Raw genomic sequence first — 18,244 nt, 5'->3', positions numbered from 1 at the left:
TGAAGCATGGTGGAGTATCTGTCACGCTCTCTGCGGTTGGTGCCACATGATTGGATGTGTCAGATGAGTGATGAAATCCAAAGAGTGCCAAAGCATTTTAGAGAAACATGTGTCACCCTGAGTTTCAAAGTGAAGCAACTTTTGCATGTTTCTGAAGGACAAAGCCCCCATCAAAACACATACACATTCAAACTGTGAAGCTGTAGGAAACAATCTGATGAGTAAAGGGTAGTAGGTATAGTTTCCTGGATATTTTCAGAAGGTTGGTTGTTTTGTTGTTTTTGTTTTTCTCGGTAGAATCTAGCATTCCATACAACTGTGACACAAAAGTGGATAATTGGGGTTTGTTCCCCAAAATATTCTGATTTCGGTCTGGTGCATTTATAGCAGATGTCTGCAAACGGAGTCTCTGGAGCGACATACCTGTTTGTAGTGACTTCTTGCAGTTCATAGTGACAAATGTGACACTTAAATCAAACAACAGAAAACAAAACAAGTATTCGACACAAAAGTATCACTTGATAGAGTATTTGATTTGAAAGCCCCGGAATATGGATTATGGATAATCTAATTTCATCAGTCAATATTCATGTAGTGTTTTGTTTTTGTTTTTTGAACTGCGTCTAAGGGAACTGACCTGGTTACCAACCCCAGCCTTCAGGCCTCAGCTCGGTACTGTAGAAATGCTGATAAATGCTGATTTAGTTGTATATTTGATACTTACAGGGCGAAACCAACAAAAAAGCAATTTATGAAAGGCCAAATACAGTGACAATAGTTTCTTAATTTGAGTTCTTAAATTTCATAAATTCAAGACTCATTACAGTTTTGGTAAAAAACGGCAAATCTATAGATGGAGATTTATAAGCTGTATTTTCATCTTTTGGGAGGCTGATTGCAGCTCCAGACAATTGGACCAGAGGTGAAGACATAATTGACACCAATTTGTCAAAAAGCCAAGCCATAACCCTCACCTATATAATTCTACATGCTCATCTCTTCTTCCCTATAGTTATAAAATTCGGTGATTTCTCTCAGCATGACAGCAGGGTTTACTTTTATTTATTTATTTTTTCAGAAAGAATACACTTCCACAGTGCCCAACCTTCCCTAAGACACACACTCACAGTCCATTGGATGGCAAGTATCACTCGAGTCGTAGTTTAACCAAAGCACTGTGAAAGACGTCGCTCCGTTTGTTGCCTGCTTTTCAAGGCAGCTACAAACAAGATGTGAGTGAGTTTTGCATCTTCCAAGTGGCCACAGTGGTGGTTTTTTCTTCTTTTTCTTTTTGACAGAGAAAACCGCAGACTTCTAAAACTTCCTCGGTCTGAACCAACAAATCTTTGATCCAAAGAAGTTGTCTCTTCTTGTGGGATATCACTAACTGCATGTTGGTACGAGCTGGTGTACACTCCAGGTGAGACTCGCGGTCAAACGAGGCATGATGGCGGAATGTCATGTGAGAGTTTGGCATTTGGGAGGAATGGATGGCATGGGTGACTTACAAAGGTGATGAGTTTCATCTGAGTCGTCGGGGCAATCGGGCTCACCATCACACACCCAGGCCTCGGGGATGCAGGCTTTCTGGTCGTGACAGTGAAACTCTCCTACGTCACACAAGATGGCGTCTGGATGTCATGAGGGAAGCGGTGGAGAAGGAGAGAGAGAGAGAGAGAGAGAAGATGTTGCATGAGGTGATGGCACAGTGCAGACACAACACATGTTTCATCAAGAAAACAAAAACATGTACTCGATGCTCTTATATGGAGGTTGAGAGTGGAGAAAAAGTGAAAAAGTTCCTTGGAAATAAGCAGAAAATGGCTCTGGTGGGAGAAGCATTGTTAGCAGAGTCATCGTCAGCACCAGACGCTGTGGGAAAGAGAGATAAAACCAAGGCTCCAGCTCTGTACAGTATGTACATTTTTAGCTGACATGCCACTGACTAAAGGACAGCCTTCTGTTGATTATCTTTTGCAAAACCCACATTTTTTTATCGGAGCAGGAGGCCAACCTCTCTCTTTTTTTTATTTTTAATAGAAAAGGAGTTGTGCAGGCATTGTGAAACTGACAGCTCCTCCTCCTCTGAAAAGACACAACGTCCTTCGCCAGTTGGAAAACTGTAACAAAGCATTTTGGCAAATTTGTTCTTATCTTTTTGCCTCCTTGGTGGTTGTGCTTTCACTTGACGACAGAATGGGGGAGGGAGTTCAGTGAAAGCCCAGTCAACTAAAAAGTCATCATAGCCTTTCAGTACAGCAAGCATCCATCAAACAGTTGACATGTTTCCTACCGGTAGCTGTCACACGCTCAGCTCGATCACACCGCCGAGTGACACAAGCTTTTTGCTAAAGATTTGACACCACAATGTGACCCACTGCTCCTTCTCCTCGGCGCCGAGCGAAAACGGTAATTTGTTTCAAAGCTTTACCCACAGACAATCAGAGAGGCTATAACTCCCCCCCCCCCCCCCCCTCCCCTCCCTCTCTATCTCCATCTTTTTTCTTTCTCAGTGTGTTCCCGACCCATTAGTGGTGGGAGTGGAGCAAGTGGGAGATCAGGTCTGCAGCGTTTGAACAGTGGGAGAGATAATTCAACGCACCGCTGCTCCCTGCCCCGGCACCCTCCAGCAAATTCACTACCCAGAGAGACAAATCTGGAAAGGTCAAACATCTCATCCATGCTGCCTCTTCTATTTCCACTGATGCAATGTATCGGAAAACGTACAATTTAAATGAAGGTCTCTTTTGAAATATCCAAAGTGTTTTTTTCCGGGTATGAAAGAGAGGACCCCCCACTCCACCCCATCCATCCACAAACCACACACAAAAGCTATCAAACCTTTTTAAAGAAATAAAAAGAGGCTGCATGCACTCGTGTTCACTAGGACAAATTCAGAAAACCAATTTGCTTCATGCATCAGGATTTTTTCTTCTTCAGCACGATACATCAACAAAATGAATAAACTCCCACAAAATATACCAAGTCAACTAAAATATGATCCCCTCCATGTAAATACGGCAACACTGTAATAAAATGTATTTACAGCCACATCTTCCTCACATGTAAGGCCACATGGTGATGTAGTAAATAGCACTGTCACATAAAAAAAAAAAAAAAAGAACATTAGTTCGATTCACTTCGGGTCTTTTCTGTGGGGAGTTATATCCCTGAGTGTGTGTGTGTGTGAATTTTCTCCGGGTAGTCTGCTTTCCTCCCAAACTCCAAAAGTATATTCATTTGGAGTGGATTCGTGACTCTAAATTGCCCATGGGGTTGAATGTGCGTCATTGTCTTTCATTGAGTCGGCCTGTAATGGACCTGTCCCTGGTTCATTTTGCCCATGGCCTGGCTACAACCGCCGACCCAAAGTTGGGGAAAGCGAAATAGAAAATACATGGAGAGATAACCAGCCAGCAGTATTTCACATTTATTTTAAAGCCAAAAAAAGAAAAAGATTTTTTCAATAATCCTAGCAACCTTCAACCATGTCACTCAGGAATGTTTAGAAAGAATGGACTTTATGTAAACTAAGTATATGGACTACATTTCCATGGCAAGGTGTCAGTAAGCATATACTGCGCTTGAAGTTGGCAAAGGTGTGCTCAGTTTGCAGAAGTTTCCAAAGGGATGTCTCCTACGCCTTTAAAGCGGAATTGATTACCATTGAAAAGTAGAGGGTTGTGACAGGAGGGCCATGTCCTCGGCAAGAGAGGGAAGCCCTGAAAGAAACTGGCCCTGGACCTCAGAGCAGCCCAGTTATCTAGTGATGTTCTACCTCCCTTCATGCCCCTCCGTCTTCAAAGCCAAGGGCTTGAATATGAGCAAAGCAAATGACCTCTTATGTCAATTCATCTTCGCTTCCCACTTTTCCAAACAGGCTCTCCTTGACGGGCTGCACATCCCACAGCTGTCGCCGGGAAAAAACACAGATCAAATACACAACGGCACGAAAGTAAGTCCTGCATTGTTCTTTTGTTGTTCTTGCAAACGGCAACATTTCTGCATGAGAAAAACACATCAAGTACAGTACAAAGCGTGATAGTATATATTTTGGGGGGGAATTCTACACCAACATCAAAGCAGTAGCAGGGACTTGCAAACAAAAAGAGGCAACAAGCCGCTGTTCGTGAGAGGAAAAAAAAAAAAAAAAAAGAAAAAAAACCCAAGCTGGTGTCATTACCATAACAGTGGGAAACACGTGGTGGCACTGAGCCGGGCACATTATCATGAGCTTCATTCCTGACATCCAGCAGCCACGATTGGCACAAGAGTGTGGCTCATTAAAGCCACCAAGCCTCCAAAATGTGCCAGATTTTCAGAGGAACAAAGGGTTACTTGGATGCAAGCAGACGAGGAACGTGGTTTGCAAACCTCCAAGACCAGCCAGCAGTTATTAAAGCACCTATTTAAATTAGATTTATTTTTTTATTTTTCTAGGCCTGGGGGGGGGGGGTATGAATTTCAGTCTTGAGCAAGTTTCTCAACACGCCTGATTCAATGTAATGGCACAACAAATCGCGTCATCCAGCAATTTCCAGCATCCACAGCCATATTTGCTCAGCTGTATTAAATTCTGACTTACTTGAAAGCTTAACCAGTATTATACTCCAATAAAGTAAGCTACAAAACATAGAGAACCCCAAAGTGCATCAGTTCAAAATATGCTACCTTTGGGTATGTCGAGTTATGGGCTTTTTCAAACAAAGTTTGTGTTATAACAGCAACAGCGCAGTGCACCGCATTAAACACCAGCTCAGTTGCACAGCTAAAAAGAAAAAAAGAAAAAAAAAAAGCATGTCTGACAATATTCTTTAGTCAAGAAGCTGCTTCTTAAGGAGGCTATTTGTAGCTCATCCAACTTCCACTGTGCTTTGTAGGAAGCAGGATGTTCACTTGACGGGGTGGTTATAGTCCATTACATCCATGTTGCATTCAGGGTGCTCAAGGTCACCCACCAAACAGTGAAGGAGAGAAGTGGAAATTGTTCGTTTCCTTTTCTCAACCATATGGAATCATATAAGCGTAAACAAACATAGTTTAATGGTTCCGCAACATTAGGTTTGGTAAAAAGCTGAAATGAAAAGCTAAAACCATTACCACTGCTTAGAGGCATTGTGAGTACTTATTATCCGAAACCTGAAGCACGTGATGATGGGAAGTGCATTAGGTGTTCGGTGAAGTCTGCTATCTTCGGACTCAAAACACTTCTGTATGAAGGCATAATTATTTTGGTCTCAGCTGTGCGTATAAATGTGATGCTGATTGAGGAGGTGCAGAAACTCAAATGCACTTTTTGTCAAGTCAGACACGCACGCACACATTAGAATCCCACCTACATCCACATACATGCTCATAGATTAGTGATTTTAAACCCCCTCACACTGTCAGAGCAGACTTAGCGTCCTGGCCAGCTGCAGGTCATATGCATTATGGATGAGCACAGGGCTATGAGCCAAACTAAGCAGGTTATTAAGAATAACAACAGTATAATGCAGCCTCTCCCTTAATCTTCATATCTTTAATCTGCCAAAAGATGCAGTGCAGTGTGATGCATCTCAATGATGCCTCACACCTGCATAATGAATCTTTATTGCAGGCGTTTCTCTAGAAGCGACGTATGCCGTGTGCTATTTAGACTTAAATGCCATCCATGTCAAGTCTGATAAGCATATCAAGACGAGAGAGTACCGTGACTCTGCTCTCTGATGGGCGATTGCGACACTTCTGATTGGATGGCCACAGTAATATGTGCGGCAGTCTAATATCTCATCTTGTAAGGAGGTAGACTTTACTTTGGGCAAAAATTTTCTAGGATCCACTATCTCAAGACAACATGGAGATCTGTTATTTAAGAATTTGTGGATGCCAGAGAAAGAAAATAATGTACTAAGAGAAGTAAATGCGTTTAGAGGGAGATAACATAACTGGCTTCAGGAAACACCGACTTGTACCTGAGGCCATCCCCCCATGGCAATGCCGAGTAGCTCTGCATTCAAGCCATGGAACGGGTAAGAAATCAATGCTGTGAGGCTTTGGAGCCTTCATTAGATACTGCCTGACCTTCACCACAGAGCGAGGTCACTTTTATTTTCTCAACAAGAGCAGGGGCATGTCAACAAATTATTAAAAGGGAGCACCATATAAAAAGTTTCAGAAGACAATCGTAGAACGGCCTACTGCTCCTTGGCATAAATCCCTGCACCAGTAAACAATGAATGATTCATGAGACTGATCTTAAGCTGTGTGCTCTTTAATACCCTTTCATTCTACATGCAAGGGAATGTATTACAGTACATTACAGTCACAAAGAAATGACTATATTACAAGAATTTTGTGAACATCATATGAGTGCTTTTGATGTTTGCAAATTTATGACAATTTAGTTCCAAATAGCACAACATAAAAATTGCACGAGTAAGAATAATGATTATGAGCATCAGTACTGTTCATGTCAACCATGTTATTAAAAGCACGGCAGATTTTTCATTTTCCTGATGGTGGGTTTTAATCTACAAGTGTATAATCAGTGATAAAAAAAAGTCATTCTCATTATATGCTTGGTTGTCTTTCCTTCTTTTTTTTTTTTCTTACTGAATCACAGATTCATTATTTGGTATCACTTCTCAGAAGCAGCATGGTTGGGCGCGTATGCACCAGGAGTGAGTATCTTACAGTCATTATCGCTGGTGGCTATAAATAAAAGCAATCCTTTTTTTTTTTCCCCCTTTATTCCCAGGCCTGCTGGTTTTCTGTCGTACCAGGTGAACTAAATACAGGAATGTGGTGTTTGGAACCTGTAATTCTAATTGGTTCATTGCCTACTGGCACAAATATTTGCTCACAGATGAAAGCCGCCTTCTCATCCTCGGGTGATCATACACTAACTGCAGAGTGGGGAATATCAAGGGGAGAGAGAGATGTGTGCTGCAACTTCTTTGGCAACTGAAATCTTGCTACTAGTAATGGCAAGCAGACAAGGAAAAACAAATTAAATAATGCTGGACCTGGTAACAATTGCTGTGGATCTATTCAAATGAAGGACTGCAATCTGTTCTGATCAGAACAATTGACATGTGATTGCAAGATAGGGATGCAAGAGAAGTAAACTGATGTATTTTATGGTTTTGGGCCAAGACACTGAGTCAAGTGTCCGAGAATTGTGCCGAAGCAAATCTGTCGAGTTTAAACGATGTGAAGAACAAAGATTTTGAATCTAATGTATGAGGTGTCCAAAGGAGAGAGTGGCGGTTCTCACCCTGTTGATAAAAGTGGTGATCACTGGATGTCTTACATTTGTAAATATCACTGACAATAGTCCCCTGCGTTGTCTCAGAGGTAGTTTTTACTATTAACTTAGCTGTACATGATATCAGAGTGCTGGGTTACTGACTTTGACAATTAAAGTATATCATTTCTATAACCATTAATGTTTTTACTCTAGTTTGGTCCCCTTTGCATCTTTCCCTAATGTGGTCAAAAATCATGGGACCTGTTTGACTGTACCTGCTTAATAACACACACACAGACAATTTCCAAGTGCGATCAAAGCACTTCTTGACAACACTGCAACATTGTGTGATTTAAGGTGTGTATGGCACTACATTTACGTGTGTTTGAAGAGCCACGTTCTCCGTTATGACTGTCGTTTTGATTCTTCTTTCATGCCTCTTAAATCCACCTTGTTTACCCTGCTGGCTGCTTTTCACCTCGCTGTTGTGAAGAACAGCGTGTAACCACTTCTGACTGACAGTGTTTTGCTTGCTGCTTGGTATACAATATATGGCATCAAAACTAATGTGCATCCATGGATTGAAAAGGAACCATAGGGCAAACCATGATTGATATACTGCACTTTCCGGAGTGCTGTTCTCTGTACAAAAGGGGAGCTATAAATACGACTAATATTTAGTGTCGCAGACACTGAAGATTTTAGTAGTAGACAAAACATCAACACAAATAATTAACCTATGTAAAACCGTTTTGACAGTTTACGTGTTTGAAACAAATCTAATTACTGCAGTTTCACACTATAAGTCTCCCCCTAGCATGTGTATATCCACAATTTTAAAAACAATTTGACTCCAAATCTTGAAATAAATCAATCATACTATAATTGATTTGGCATATTTTTCTTATAATCACCAACCAGGATGTGTGAAAGTGTCATCTCTAACACAAGGTGTTTGAGGGTTTTCATTCCAGAGAAAGGGCATCCACACAATAGGCAACATCATGTAGTGAGAATGTCACCAAGTGGGGTAGTTTTCGTCGCCCCTGTTCAGGGTGTATGCAATGCAAATGTAATCCTGAAACCCCTTGAAGGTGTGCTAATTCAAGAGTTTGGGAGCCTCAAGTGTGTGGGCAGCTCTCCTTCAAACTGCTCTTGACTGAGGAGAAAATAATGCGGCAAACCTGCTACTCGTGGCGAGGGTTCGGACAAATACAACGGACCTCCGGCTTCTTGGTTTGTGCAAATAAAAGGCACAATACGTGAAACTGATGAGACTGTTGAGGTGAATGGAAACATGCATTCCTCTGGAAAATCATTCAGCTTATTTTTTGAGGGCTCTGGACTGTGCAAAAAGTGGAGTGTAGCCTACGTACATGAATTTCATTTGCATGAGAATATGTCATTATACCGACAATAATAGAAAAGTACAGCACCCCCGGAGCCTCGCCGAGCCTGGCCCCCTTTCCTACCCCATTCAAGGTCATCTAATCACTGTGTTCCTTCAAAGACCTCTATCTTAACCAGCTGCAGTCTGAGGGATTTATGCCTCACTCCATGTCATGATTACCAATCAGGTGGAGTAATAGCTGCTTAAGCAGACAGGGTTTTTGTCATCGCTGAGGGGTGAAGTGCCAGTCAAGGTTTCCACCGAGTCTGTGGGGCATGTCAGCGCCTTGGGTGTAGCCTCCAGATTAAACAGTATTATTGACGTGGAGTGAAAGCTGTTATGGTGAAAGATCACATCCTCCCCGGCCCATACTGTGCCACCGCTGACACCGCGTGAGCCGTCCATTATCTACCAAATCCATGCCCACACTGGAACCTGGAAATGGATTACCTCATTACAAGAATAAGATCAAATATCTCAGCGTTATAAACAGTATCATTTATTCTAGTCCAATGGTGTCAAAATAAATCTCTTCATTTGTCTTGTTTCATATTATAATTACATTAAATTTTGTTGTTTCAAATGACCTGCTTTAGCCAGAATAAACGATGCTTCCCACCTTTAGTCGCCTTTTTCTGATGTCCGAGATTTTGTTCATGACTTTACTTTTATTGTTTCATGCTTTTGTGATTTTATTCATATTGAGGCTCCCGTTAATGACACATTTTAAAAAAATGTATTTTGTAGTCGATTCATCTGGTCAGAATAAACATCTTAAAAGACAAGTGGACTGCTCTATGAGCACACAATGCAGACTACACCAGTTCCTTGACCTTAACCCCGCTTTGAATTGCATTGCACCCAGGAGTAATTTGTGGTTGGGCCTCTCTAATGTGTTTCACAAGATATTATTATAACTTGTATCTGAACTCTTCCATATTCGATTAACAGTGTAAAGCACTTTCAAAAGTGCTTATGTGGTGAAAAAGCACTATATAAGTGAAATCAATTTTTTACATGCATTTGATTTTGTTCCAAGTTTGTTTTAATTGAATAATCCTCTCATCCTCCCATTTACTTGCTAACATTATGAATGAAAACCCTCCCCGCAATCCTTTTCTCGCTACCCAACCAGAACAGTCGAAAGCCGCCACCTCTGAGCCTGTTTTGTAACCGTTTCTTCATGCTAAAAGGGAGGTTGTTCCTTTCCAGCATTGCCTATGCTTGCTCATGTGGAATTGATGTGTTTTTTGTTTTTTTGTAAAAGTGCCTTGAGATGATCGTGTTGTATATGGCACTATATAAATGAAATTGAATTGAATTGAGTCCCTTTGACAAGTTTTTTCCTATTGCCGTGGCCCTTCTGAAAAGAATGCACCTGCATATCATTGCCACTATCAGGAAAAACAAAGTAAAGTACAAAATAGAGATTTTTATTTCCCCCTGATCACAGTAAGTAGTAATCAAAGAACTATAAACCTCAATATGAATGAATGGACGAGTCTGACATTTTCATTAAGATCAGTTTCACGGGTGGTTGCCAGGTGCACAGGAGAAAAACTGTTCACCTTTTAAAAACAATAATTCCCCCTGAGACACTCACCAGGTTAGCCTTGACCTTGAGTGTAGAAGTCAATATATTACTCAGGTGTGAAATACTGTCTAATTATTTAAAATTGTAGAGTCAAGATAATAAACAATAATCCTAATCTAAAATGAAATATTAAAAAAAAATTAAAATCAGCAATAGCTCTGTTGGTTTAACCATCTAAATGGTGAAATCAACCACTTGGCATTGCTAATGTGACATTTCTGTCTCATTGCTTGCCACTGGACCATAAAAGCATGTGATTAAGATGGACTTGCCCTTTATTTAAGGTTTTCCTCTCTACCCCTCAGTGAATTCTGCAAAGTTGCACAGCTGGGAGTCAGCTTACGCTGATCTGATTAGCTCCATCCCATTAGAAACGAGGAAACATGTCTCCTTCAATGCAACTCACCACACAAACAAGCCTTAGAAGCCATGATGGCGGCGGGACTGTTTAACCTGGGATATGAAGCAGACACATCGCATTGTTGGTTGATGTCACACACAAGGTATGAATTAGCATGGAGTGTAGGTACAGATATACACCCACCTGTATTTGTTTACACGTATACACCCAGTGTACAACATAATGATTCTCCATAATCGCAAAATAAATTATTCAGTCATATCCTGTTTGAAAATCACTTTATACCTCAATTAAATGATTTCATGTTGGCACATGCCTTTAGTCCCACAGTCACTCTATCCCAGTTTCACAGCACAAACTGAAATACTAAAAGTATGTTATTTCTTGAAGTTAAATTCCCAACTTAAATTCTAACTCTCCTCTCTTTCAGTGAATACGTTTTTTACAGGTAGGAGGTAGGAGATTTCTTTTTTTTTTTTTTGGCAGAATGAATAAAGGATTTATGTGATTCCTATATACCAGCCCCATTAACGATCTTCATTGCTTTCTCATGTAAAACGATGAATGCATCTACCGTTATATAATTATTGACCTCTCCACAAAAATAGAAATTACATATGATAGAAAAAAAATTATGAATTATGGAATAGTAGACAAGTTGTGATTTATGACCAAGACACAGTAATTATTTTTGACAGTTCACTTTGTATGTGTTGGATGTGTGATTTTCAGCATATCTGTCGCTCTTTCAATATTGGCCTACTCCTACTGAATCTGTAAATCTGTGTCAGTTACACACACACAGTTTTGAAAGCACTAAAAATTATCCATATACTAGGTTGTAACCAATCAGAATGGATGTCCTGAAAGTTCTTCAACAGTATTGCGGTATATACACAAGTGTAGTGTATAAAAAGTAACTGGAAAAAAAAGATTTGTTTCTGGATTTACTTTACCACAGCCACCACGCTCTGACAATTCCTGATTGCCTGCTTGAACAACATTTCAATGGAAAGTCAGAATTGACTGTTGTCGTGTGCGAATAACACCACAGCAAGATTACTACATACTCACTCATATAGTCAGACCATAAAATCAGAAATTTTACTATTTCATTCTAACTGCGGCTGGTCTAACTTTTAACGCTCCTTCACTGAAGCGCTGTTTGAAAAATATATCTAGACAGCACACATGACAGCAGTATGACTTTCGGCTATAGATAAGGTGACTCAGCCATACTGCTAAAATCTGCCATTAAATATCTCATTTCCTCATACAAGTGTTTCCCATTTTTCATCGTCTTCTTATTAACACATACACCGAGTGTTTGTTACTTGAGAAAAATTATCCAAATCCTTTTGTCCACCTACATAAAATATGAAAATAAAGAGCCGGCAGGTGAGTTATAATTAGAATTAACACGTTTAATAGCTTCTGCTGTCTGTACTCTTACTTAGACTACATTGACGGATGTGTAAAATTATAGTGGGTTCAGTTTATGAGCACATTAAATGTGCAAAATGCCAGAGGGAGTGAATCAATTGTCACACGTAGATTATTTGCGAGGCTGCCTCTGGAGACATTTTGAAAGTTCCGATGAGCTCGCAGTGTACGGCAGGTATCTATGAAACCACTCACAACAAGTCCAAGTTTGGTGATATTAGTGCTTATTTTGAGCAATTATGGTCTGTAGCTATGATGAATGGCTCACACTGACTGACCCAACGCATTTCCTCATAATTATTTTAAGGCACACTGCTTAAGCACGTAACTCTACCGTTAAACAAATTGCTTAATTTAAAACTGTGGAGTTTAAAGAAGACAATTCATTTAAAACAAGACTCCGTTGAAAAAAAGAACATCACTGATAAAAGGCCTGTTTAATTAATCAGAGCCGACAGTCCAGATAACCGAGATTACCCACGTTTGCAGCATACACAATAACCTGTGCAAAATAAGAAAAGCTTAACCTCAGTAAATCAGCTTCACAAGGTGGAAATATTAAAACAATTAGTAAAAAGGTCGATTTTGATCTAAACAGGCACCGACAGTATCAGGTAACGTCTGGCCAGACTGACTTGCTTATTTCCTACGTTTGTGAGGAACACTACAAGACGAGGCTGGAGCAAACACTTAGGCACGAGAGACGAACACATACGGGACTGAAGAACTCACTCCTGACAACAATTACGGAGCTGCAAGCAGCTCGGACAGACGACGGCGTGAGGGCGAGGTCAGGCGAGAGTTAGAGGGGGAAGCTCAACCCTGCACAGCATGAAACATAAATAAACACATAAAACCACACCACAGATCACAGATCCTTGTCAGTTATAGTATACTATTATTAACTGATGAATAGTTAAGATACAATAAACATCCAACTAAGTGAGTTAAGGTTGGAGTGAGCAGCTTGCAGCAATATATGGCAGCATAAACAAATATTGTTTATGAACATAGAACAAAAATAGTGCATAAAACAAATATATATAACACATTTTAGAAATTGTTCCTGTAATTTGTCAGAGTGAAAATAGAAGGTTAAGATTAATGACTGAGTGTGTGTGTGTGTGCGCGTGCGTGCGTGCGTGCGTGCGTGCGTGCGTGCGTGCGTGCGTGCGTGCGTGCGTGCGTGCGTGCGTGTGTGTGTGTGTTCTTTATTAAGGTGCTACGGGTTCTTATCTGATGCTTTCAACTGGGGAATCAATGAAATCCACGGTACTCCACACAACTGGGTTCGCCATAACAAATCAATCACAATATTTTTTTTTTCAGATTGAGAAAAAAAAATGACTTGCATGAAGAATGTAGGCAAAAAACACGTTTGTCTCTTTCTCTTTCAAGATTGCATCAATTCACACCATACCTCACTTTTACAATCTCATAATGTAACATGACTACGTGAACTCAGTTATAATGACATAATAACCCACATACCTTAATGACTAATAGGAATTACACAATAACAACAAATACAATTCAAACAGAAGTAATAGAAAAGCAAGGATTGTTCAGTCATTTATCTTTATAGTTGTAACTGTAACCAGTTTTTAACTGTGTTATCTAGTTTAAACAATGTTGAAAGTAACATTTAATCGGCGCCAACATAAATATTAATGTAGTTAAGTTATTGCTTTTACAAATTTTAAACTAACAAAATACATGAACAATATGGACAGTACAATAAAGTCCATCACCATAACTTATCATTCCTAAATAGGGTTTTGTTTTATTTCAACATGATTGCAATGTGTTTTGAATGCTTCCCATGCTGGATTGGGAAAACAGAGCTGCTGACTTTGGACAGGATTTTTTAATGGCAACGCATTCTGAAAATACAACCAATAAAGGCTAATTGACATTACTTGTATTTTTATTTATTGCACAAAGTGTATTTCAACTTTTGCTAGCCATTATTTAATGACAGGAACAAAAAAGAGGTTACACAGAAGACACTAGGTAGTTTCAGCACATTGGAAGTTACATACATGTTTTAACTCAAACTGCAGTAATTTTCCACTGGAACCAACTGGAACCAACCAGCCCCAGTGCACCATACTAACTAAACTGTTTAAACACATAAACAATGTAATAAGTCTATCAAAAAGTCAGTCTAAATAAAAAAAAATATATATATATTTTATGTCATATTTTAAGACAAAATAAACAAATACATCCTTTACATGCAGTTTATTTCTGTGACCATGGATTAAATCCAGCAAAATAAACTGCTTCCACTTAATTTGCATATCATTTAATCTTTGTCTTTGCTTTTCCAAGCTGCTCATATTTGTTAATATGAAGCCCTTTGAATTGTCTTGTTACTAGAATATTCTATACAAATAAAGGTGCCTTACAAATAAATACTTCAAACTGAGGAGACTTTTACACATGTGTTTATTTTTTTCACGGTGCATAGTTAATGCGTACTGTGAATAAAGGATCACCTACATATAAATTAAAATGACAGTCTGGTTTACACCATGCAGCACACATAGAAGTTCATCAATAATGTATAAACATGCCATTGTGTGCATTAGCGGATGTACTGTGCAGCGAGCATCCGCCGCAGGTCCCAAAGCTAATGAGAAGAAGGAAATGATAAGAAATACATATTACTTGCTAAACAAAGCTGAGAACAGAGTGCCCTCCACATCTCAGCCCCAAGCAAACACTAATCTGGCTCCATTAATACTTTCCAAAAGAGAAAATATCTCAATTCCTTTCCAAAGCTGTGAGACGAAAAAAAAACAGGATTTTTCCCCTCCAGATATTTAATGTGATTTGTGTTATAGACTCTATGTATGCACTTGTCGAAGGAAACAAGAATGTAGAAAAATAACTGTGGTTTTGATCATGACCTATGACTACTCATTAGCTTTTTCAAACATTTGTTATTTAACAACTTACCATTTATACCCTGAAAACAATGAAATGTGTATTCATATGCATATTTATAACACCGTTTCTCCAAATGCTCAAGTTATGCACTCGTCTCCGAGGGAGAGACTGAATCTGAAATGTAATCTGAACCAAAAACTCAGATGGACAAGAGTGATGTGGAGTGATGGGTCTGAGCAGCGTGTTTGCCCTTTAACTTAACATAAAGGTCACATTTGAAAGTGGAAGTTTTCCAAAAATGAAGGACTGAATATTACACCTTTAGGGATTTTATGTCAGCGCCATCGACTTTGATGTGGCCTTGATCTTTAGAAGGTTAACATTATAGGGATGGAGCCGATCCGATCCAGTATTGGTATCGGATTCCAATACTAACGTAATTCACGGGTCGGAAATTTCTGATCCAACCTGGGGAGATTTCCGATCCATTGAAGCCGCGTCTGTGCTTTACTGTTGCTGAAATGACTCCACAAGTGTTTACCTGCCGGCTGCTCTACTCGCTGGCTGCAAAATGTGAAATGGATTTCCTGAACGGAGCCGGGTCTCAATGAGACGTGGAGTAATGAGTCAGGAATCCATTCCACAGTTTGAAGCCAGCGAGCAGGCTAACGTAGTACCACTGTGGCTATCCAACTTTTCATGACAACATGTCCGCTGTTTGGGCGTATTTTACGCTCAAAACATCGCAAATCAGGACCGTCACGTTCAATGTCAAGGTCAACGTCACTCAGACCCCCACGTTGTCCAAACTGAACAAAAATAGTTTGCTGCTTTCTTTCTGACCATATACTAACCTCAAGTTGCATTTTGGGAGAATACATGGAAACATTCGTACATTTCATACTTGCCTGTGGAGAGGAGTTTATTACAGCCTCATATAAAATCAACAATAATGATAATAATAATATTAAAGCAAACAGAGCTCTGGTATCGTAATAGTATTGGTATCGGCATATATCCAAATTCAAGTATCAGGATTGGATCAGATTGGAAGTGAAAAAATGTGGATCGTGTATCCCTAGTTGACATGTATGGAAGTCATAACTATCTAAGGTTTTGGCTGCGAAAATTCAACTTATAGAGATTTTTTAGTCTGTATAAGGAAATATTCAGAGCCCCACCAATATTTTCAAGTGAAAACTGAACGTTTTTGTCTCGTTTTAGGTGTCCATTTACACAACAACGATGCTCGGAGCCATGGAAAATACAGCTTTTTGAAAATGGCTCTCAAAGTGGAACTTTTTGAAGTTTTTGATCTGACCCGTTTACACATTGCCATGTAAACGGGTGAAAATGTAACAGGTTACTGCGCATGTGCACTAAGGCCGTAGTAAATAGTTCTTCAGCACACGAGTAGATGGACAACAACAAAAATGGCAGCCTCCAGAGTGTCATGACTCCCAGGGCACAATTTATAAAACGTTGCTGTGTAAATGCGAAGTTTTTTTATCGCAAAAACAATGTGTTTTCACTTGAAACGTCAAATTTGAAAGTAGGGGTATACTAGTATTAAGTATCGGTCCGATATTGTATGTTGGTTGCCATGAAAGTGCAACCAGAAAGTAGGATAAATGTTAGCCATGTGACAATTCATTTTTTAAGATAAACGGAAAGCAAAGCAAAACTGACTGTAAATTACATTTGAATCTTGAGGTGATTGGTGAGCGAGTAATATATTGGGAAGAATATTATGTCGAAACTTGTGGGAAACTTGTAATTTAGACTAGGATTTTAAGAAAATCAAGCCAGATGTCTGAGATAGAAATCCACAAAATGTAATATTGGATTGTGGTCAGAAAAACATTGCTTTACAATGAAGTTCTTTTTTTTGTCATTTATGTTGTTAGGGTGGACATATTTCTGCTGCAAAGCCACATTTGATGAAACCACACTAAATGTGTCCATAATCACGCTCTTCCTACGGTCAAAAAAGGAAGTAAACTAAACATTTCAAAGTGATTATTACAATTTTAATTGCATCATCAGGTACTTAAATGAGTACTTGGTATCCACAAGTATCCAAATGTCCATAAAAAAGTGATTGATTCTTGATTGCAATATTAATTTTTTTCTACATTACAATAAAGTCATCTTGGAAATACTACATGGATACTCTCCCGTCTTCCCTCAGAAACAGCCACATATCTCCTAATAGGCAATCACATTTGCACTAGTGTCTAAAACTGTCTGATAAAACCATTACCAGCCATATTTTATGTATTTATCCCCCACGAGCAGCCTTATTTGCAAGTACAACTCCTGAGAATTTGAGAGAAAATAAATGCGGCAGCCAGCAGAAAAAGTGGACTGATAACTTCTGTGGTGCAACTGGATGCATCTTTCCGAGCTTGTTTCCCAAATTTAACTGAGCTATCGTTCAAAGACGCTCATTTTATTTTGCAGGCACACCTCTGGAGGAAAGGAATTAACGGATCAGAGTGTTTAATAACTGCACCTCGCAGCAAACACCAATACAGCATCAGTCTTCTCTGAATGCTACAAAAATGAAGGCGATTGTCCATATTGAACCGGGCTATAGGCAGTTATGACTAAAATCCATCACGAAAAGTCGATGACAGCGGCCTCTTCGGGGCATGAAGGTAAGTCAACAGAAGGAGGATCTGATCTACTTTTATTGCCTGATTAAAATCAATTTGGTGTGTCTGATGCTGAAGGTGGAGCAACGTGACTGAGTAACATAAGACTGTCAAGCGTCTCCTCCTCCTCCTCCTCCTCGCTCACTACTGACCGAGCAAGAAAGCTGGCCATAACATCACCAGGACATGATTCATGCCCAAAAAAAAAGAGGAAAAAAAAGGAAGGTCATCAAATGAGCCTCGTCATGCTAAACAGACAGACACGATTAAAGATTATGAGACGACGACTTCGATAAGAGAGCAGCTCCGTATCAGAGCGAATAGCCCTGATAGTGCATGGAGGATCAGATCCACTTAATCCAATTTCACATTATCACTCATTTCAGACGGCATTAGAATACAGCAATGATCTTTCCAGGCTTTTCAAATTCTTCATGAAAATGATCACCACAATGGATAAAAAAAAAAAAAAAAAAAACGCACAGCAGAGAATGACCATTGTCCCAATAAGCGTTGATGCTTGATGTTCCAGTGAAAGCTATTCTCATGCCCCACTACAATTAGGTGGAAAAATAACAGTTCAGCAGTGCCGCTCGAAATTGCCCAGAACATTGTCCGTTTGTGTTGGGACTGTGTAACTCGGCTCATTACTCCATATATAACCTTTACACAG

At 39.6% G+C, this 18,244-nt stretch overlaps 1 protein-coding gene across 1 annotated transcript in view; it reads right to left on the bottom strand.

Moving 5' to 3' along the window:
* lrp1bb (low density lipoprotein receptor-related protein 1Bb) overlaps positions 1-18,244 on the bottom strand; it is a 297,754-nt gene that overhangs the window by 208,359 nt on the left and 71,151 nt on the right. The window contains exon 2 of the mRNA XM_080478884.1: positions 1,509-1,631. Coding sequence (XP_080335010.1) covers positions 1,509-1,631 — 123 coding nt within the window. The remainder of the gene's footprint in view (positions 1-1,508; positions 1,632-18,244) is intronic.

This window comes from Lipophrys pholis (genome assembly GCF_963383615.2).
Source record: "Lipophrys pholis genome assembly, chromosome: 13".
In the NCBI taxonomy this organism is placed as follows: Eukaryota; Metazoa; Chordata; class Actinopteri; order Blenniiformes; family Blenniidae; genus Lipophrys; species Lipophrys pholis.
Note: the sequence above shows the minus strand (reverse complement) of the source record. Positions and strands in the feature narration are given on the sequence as shown.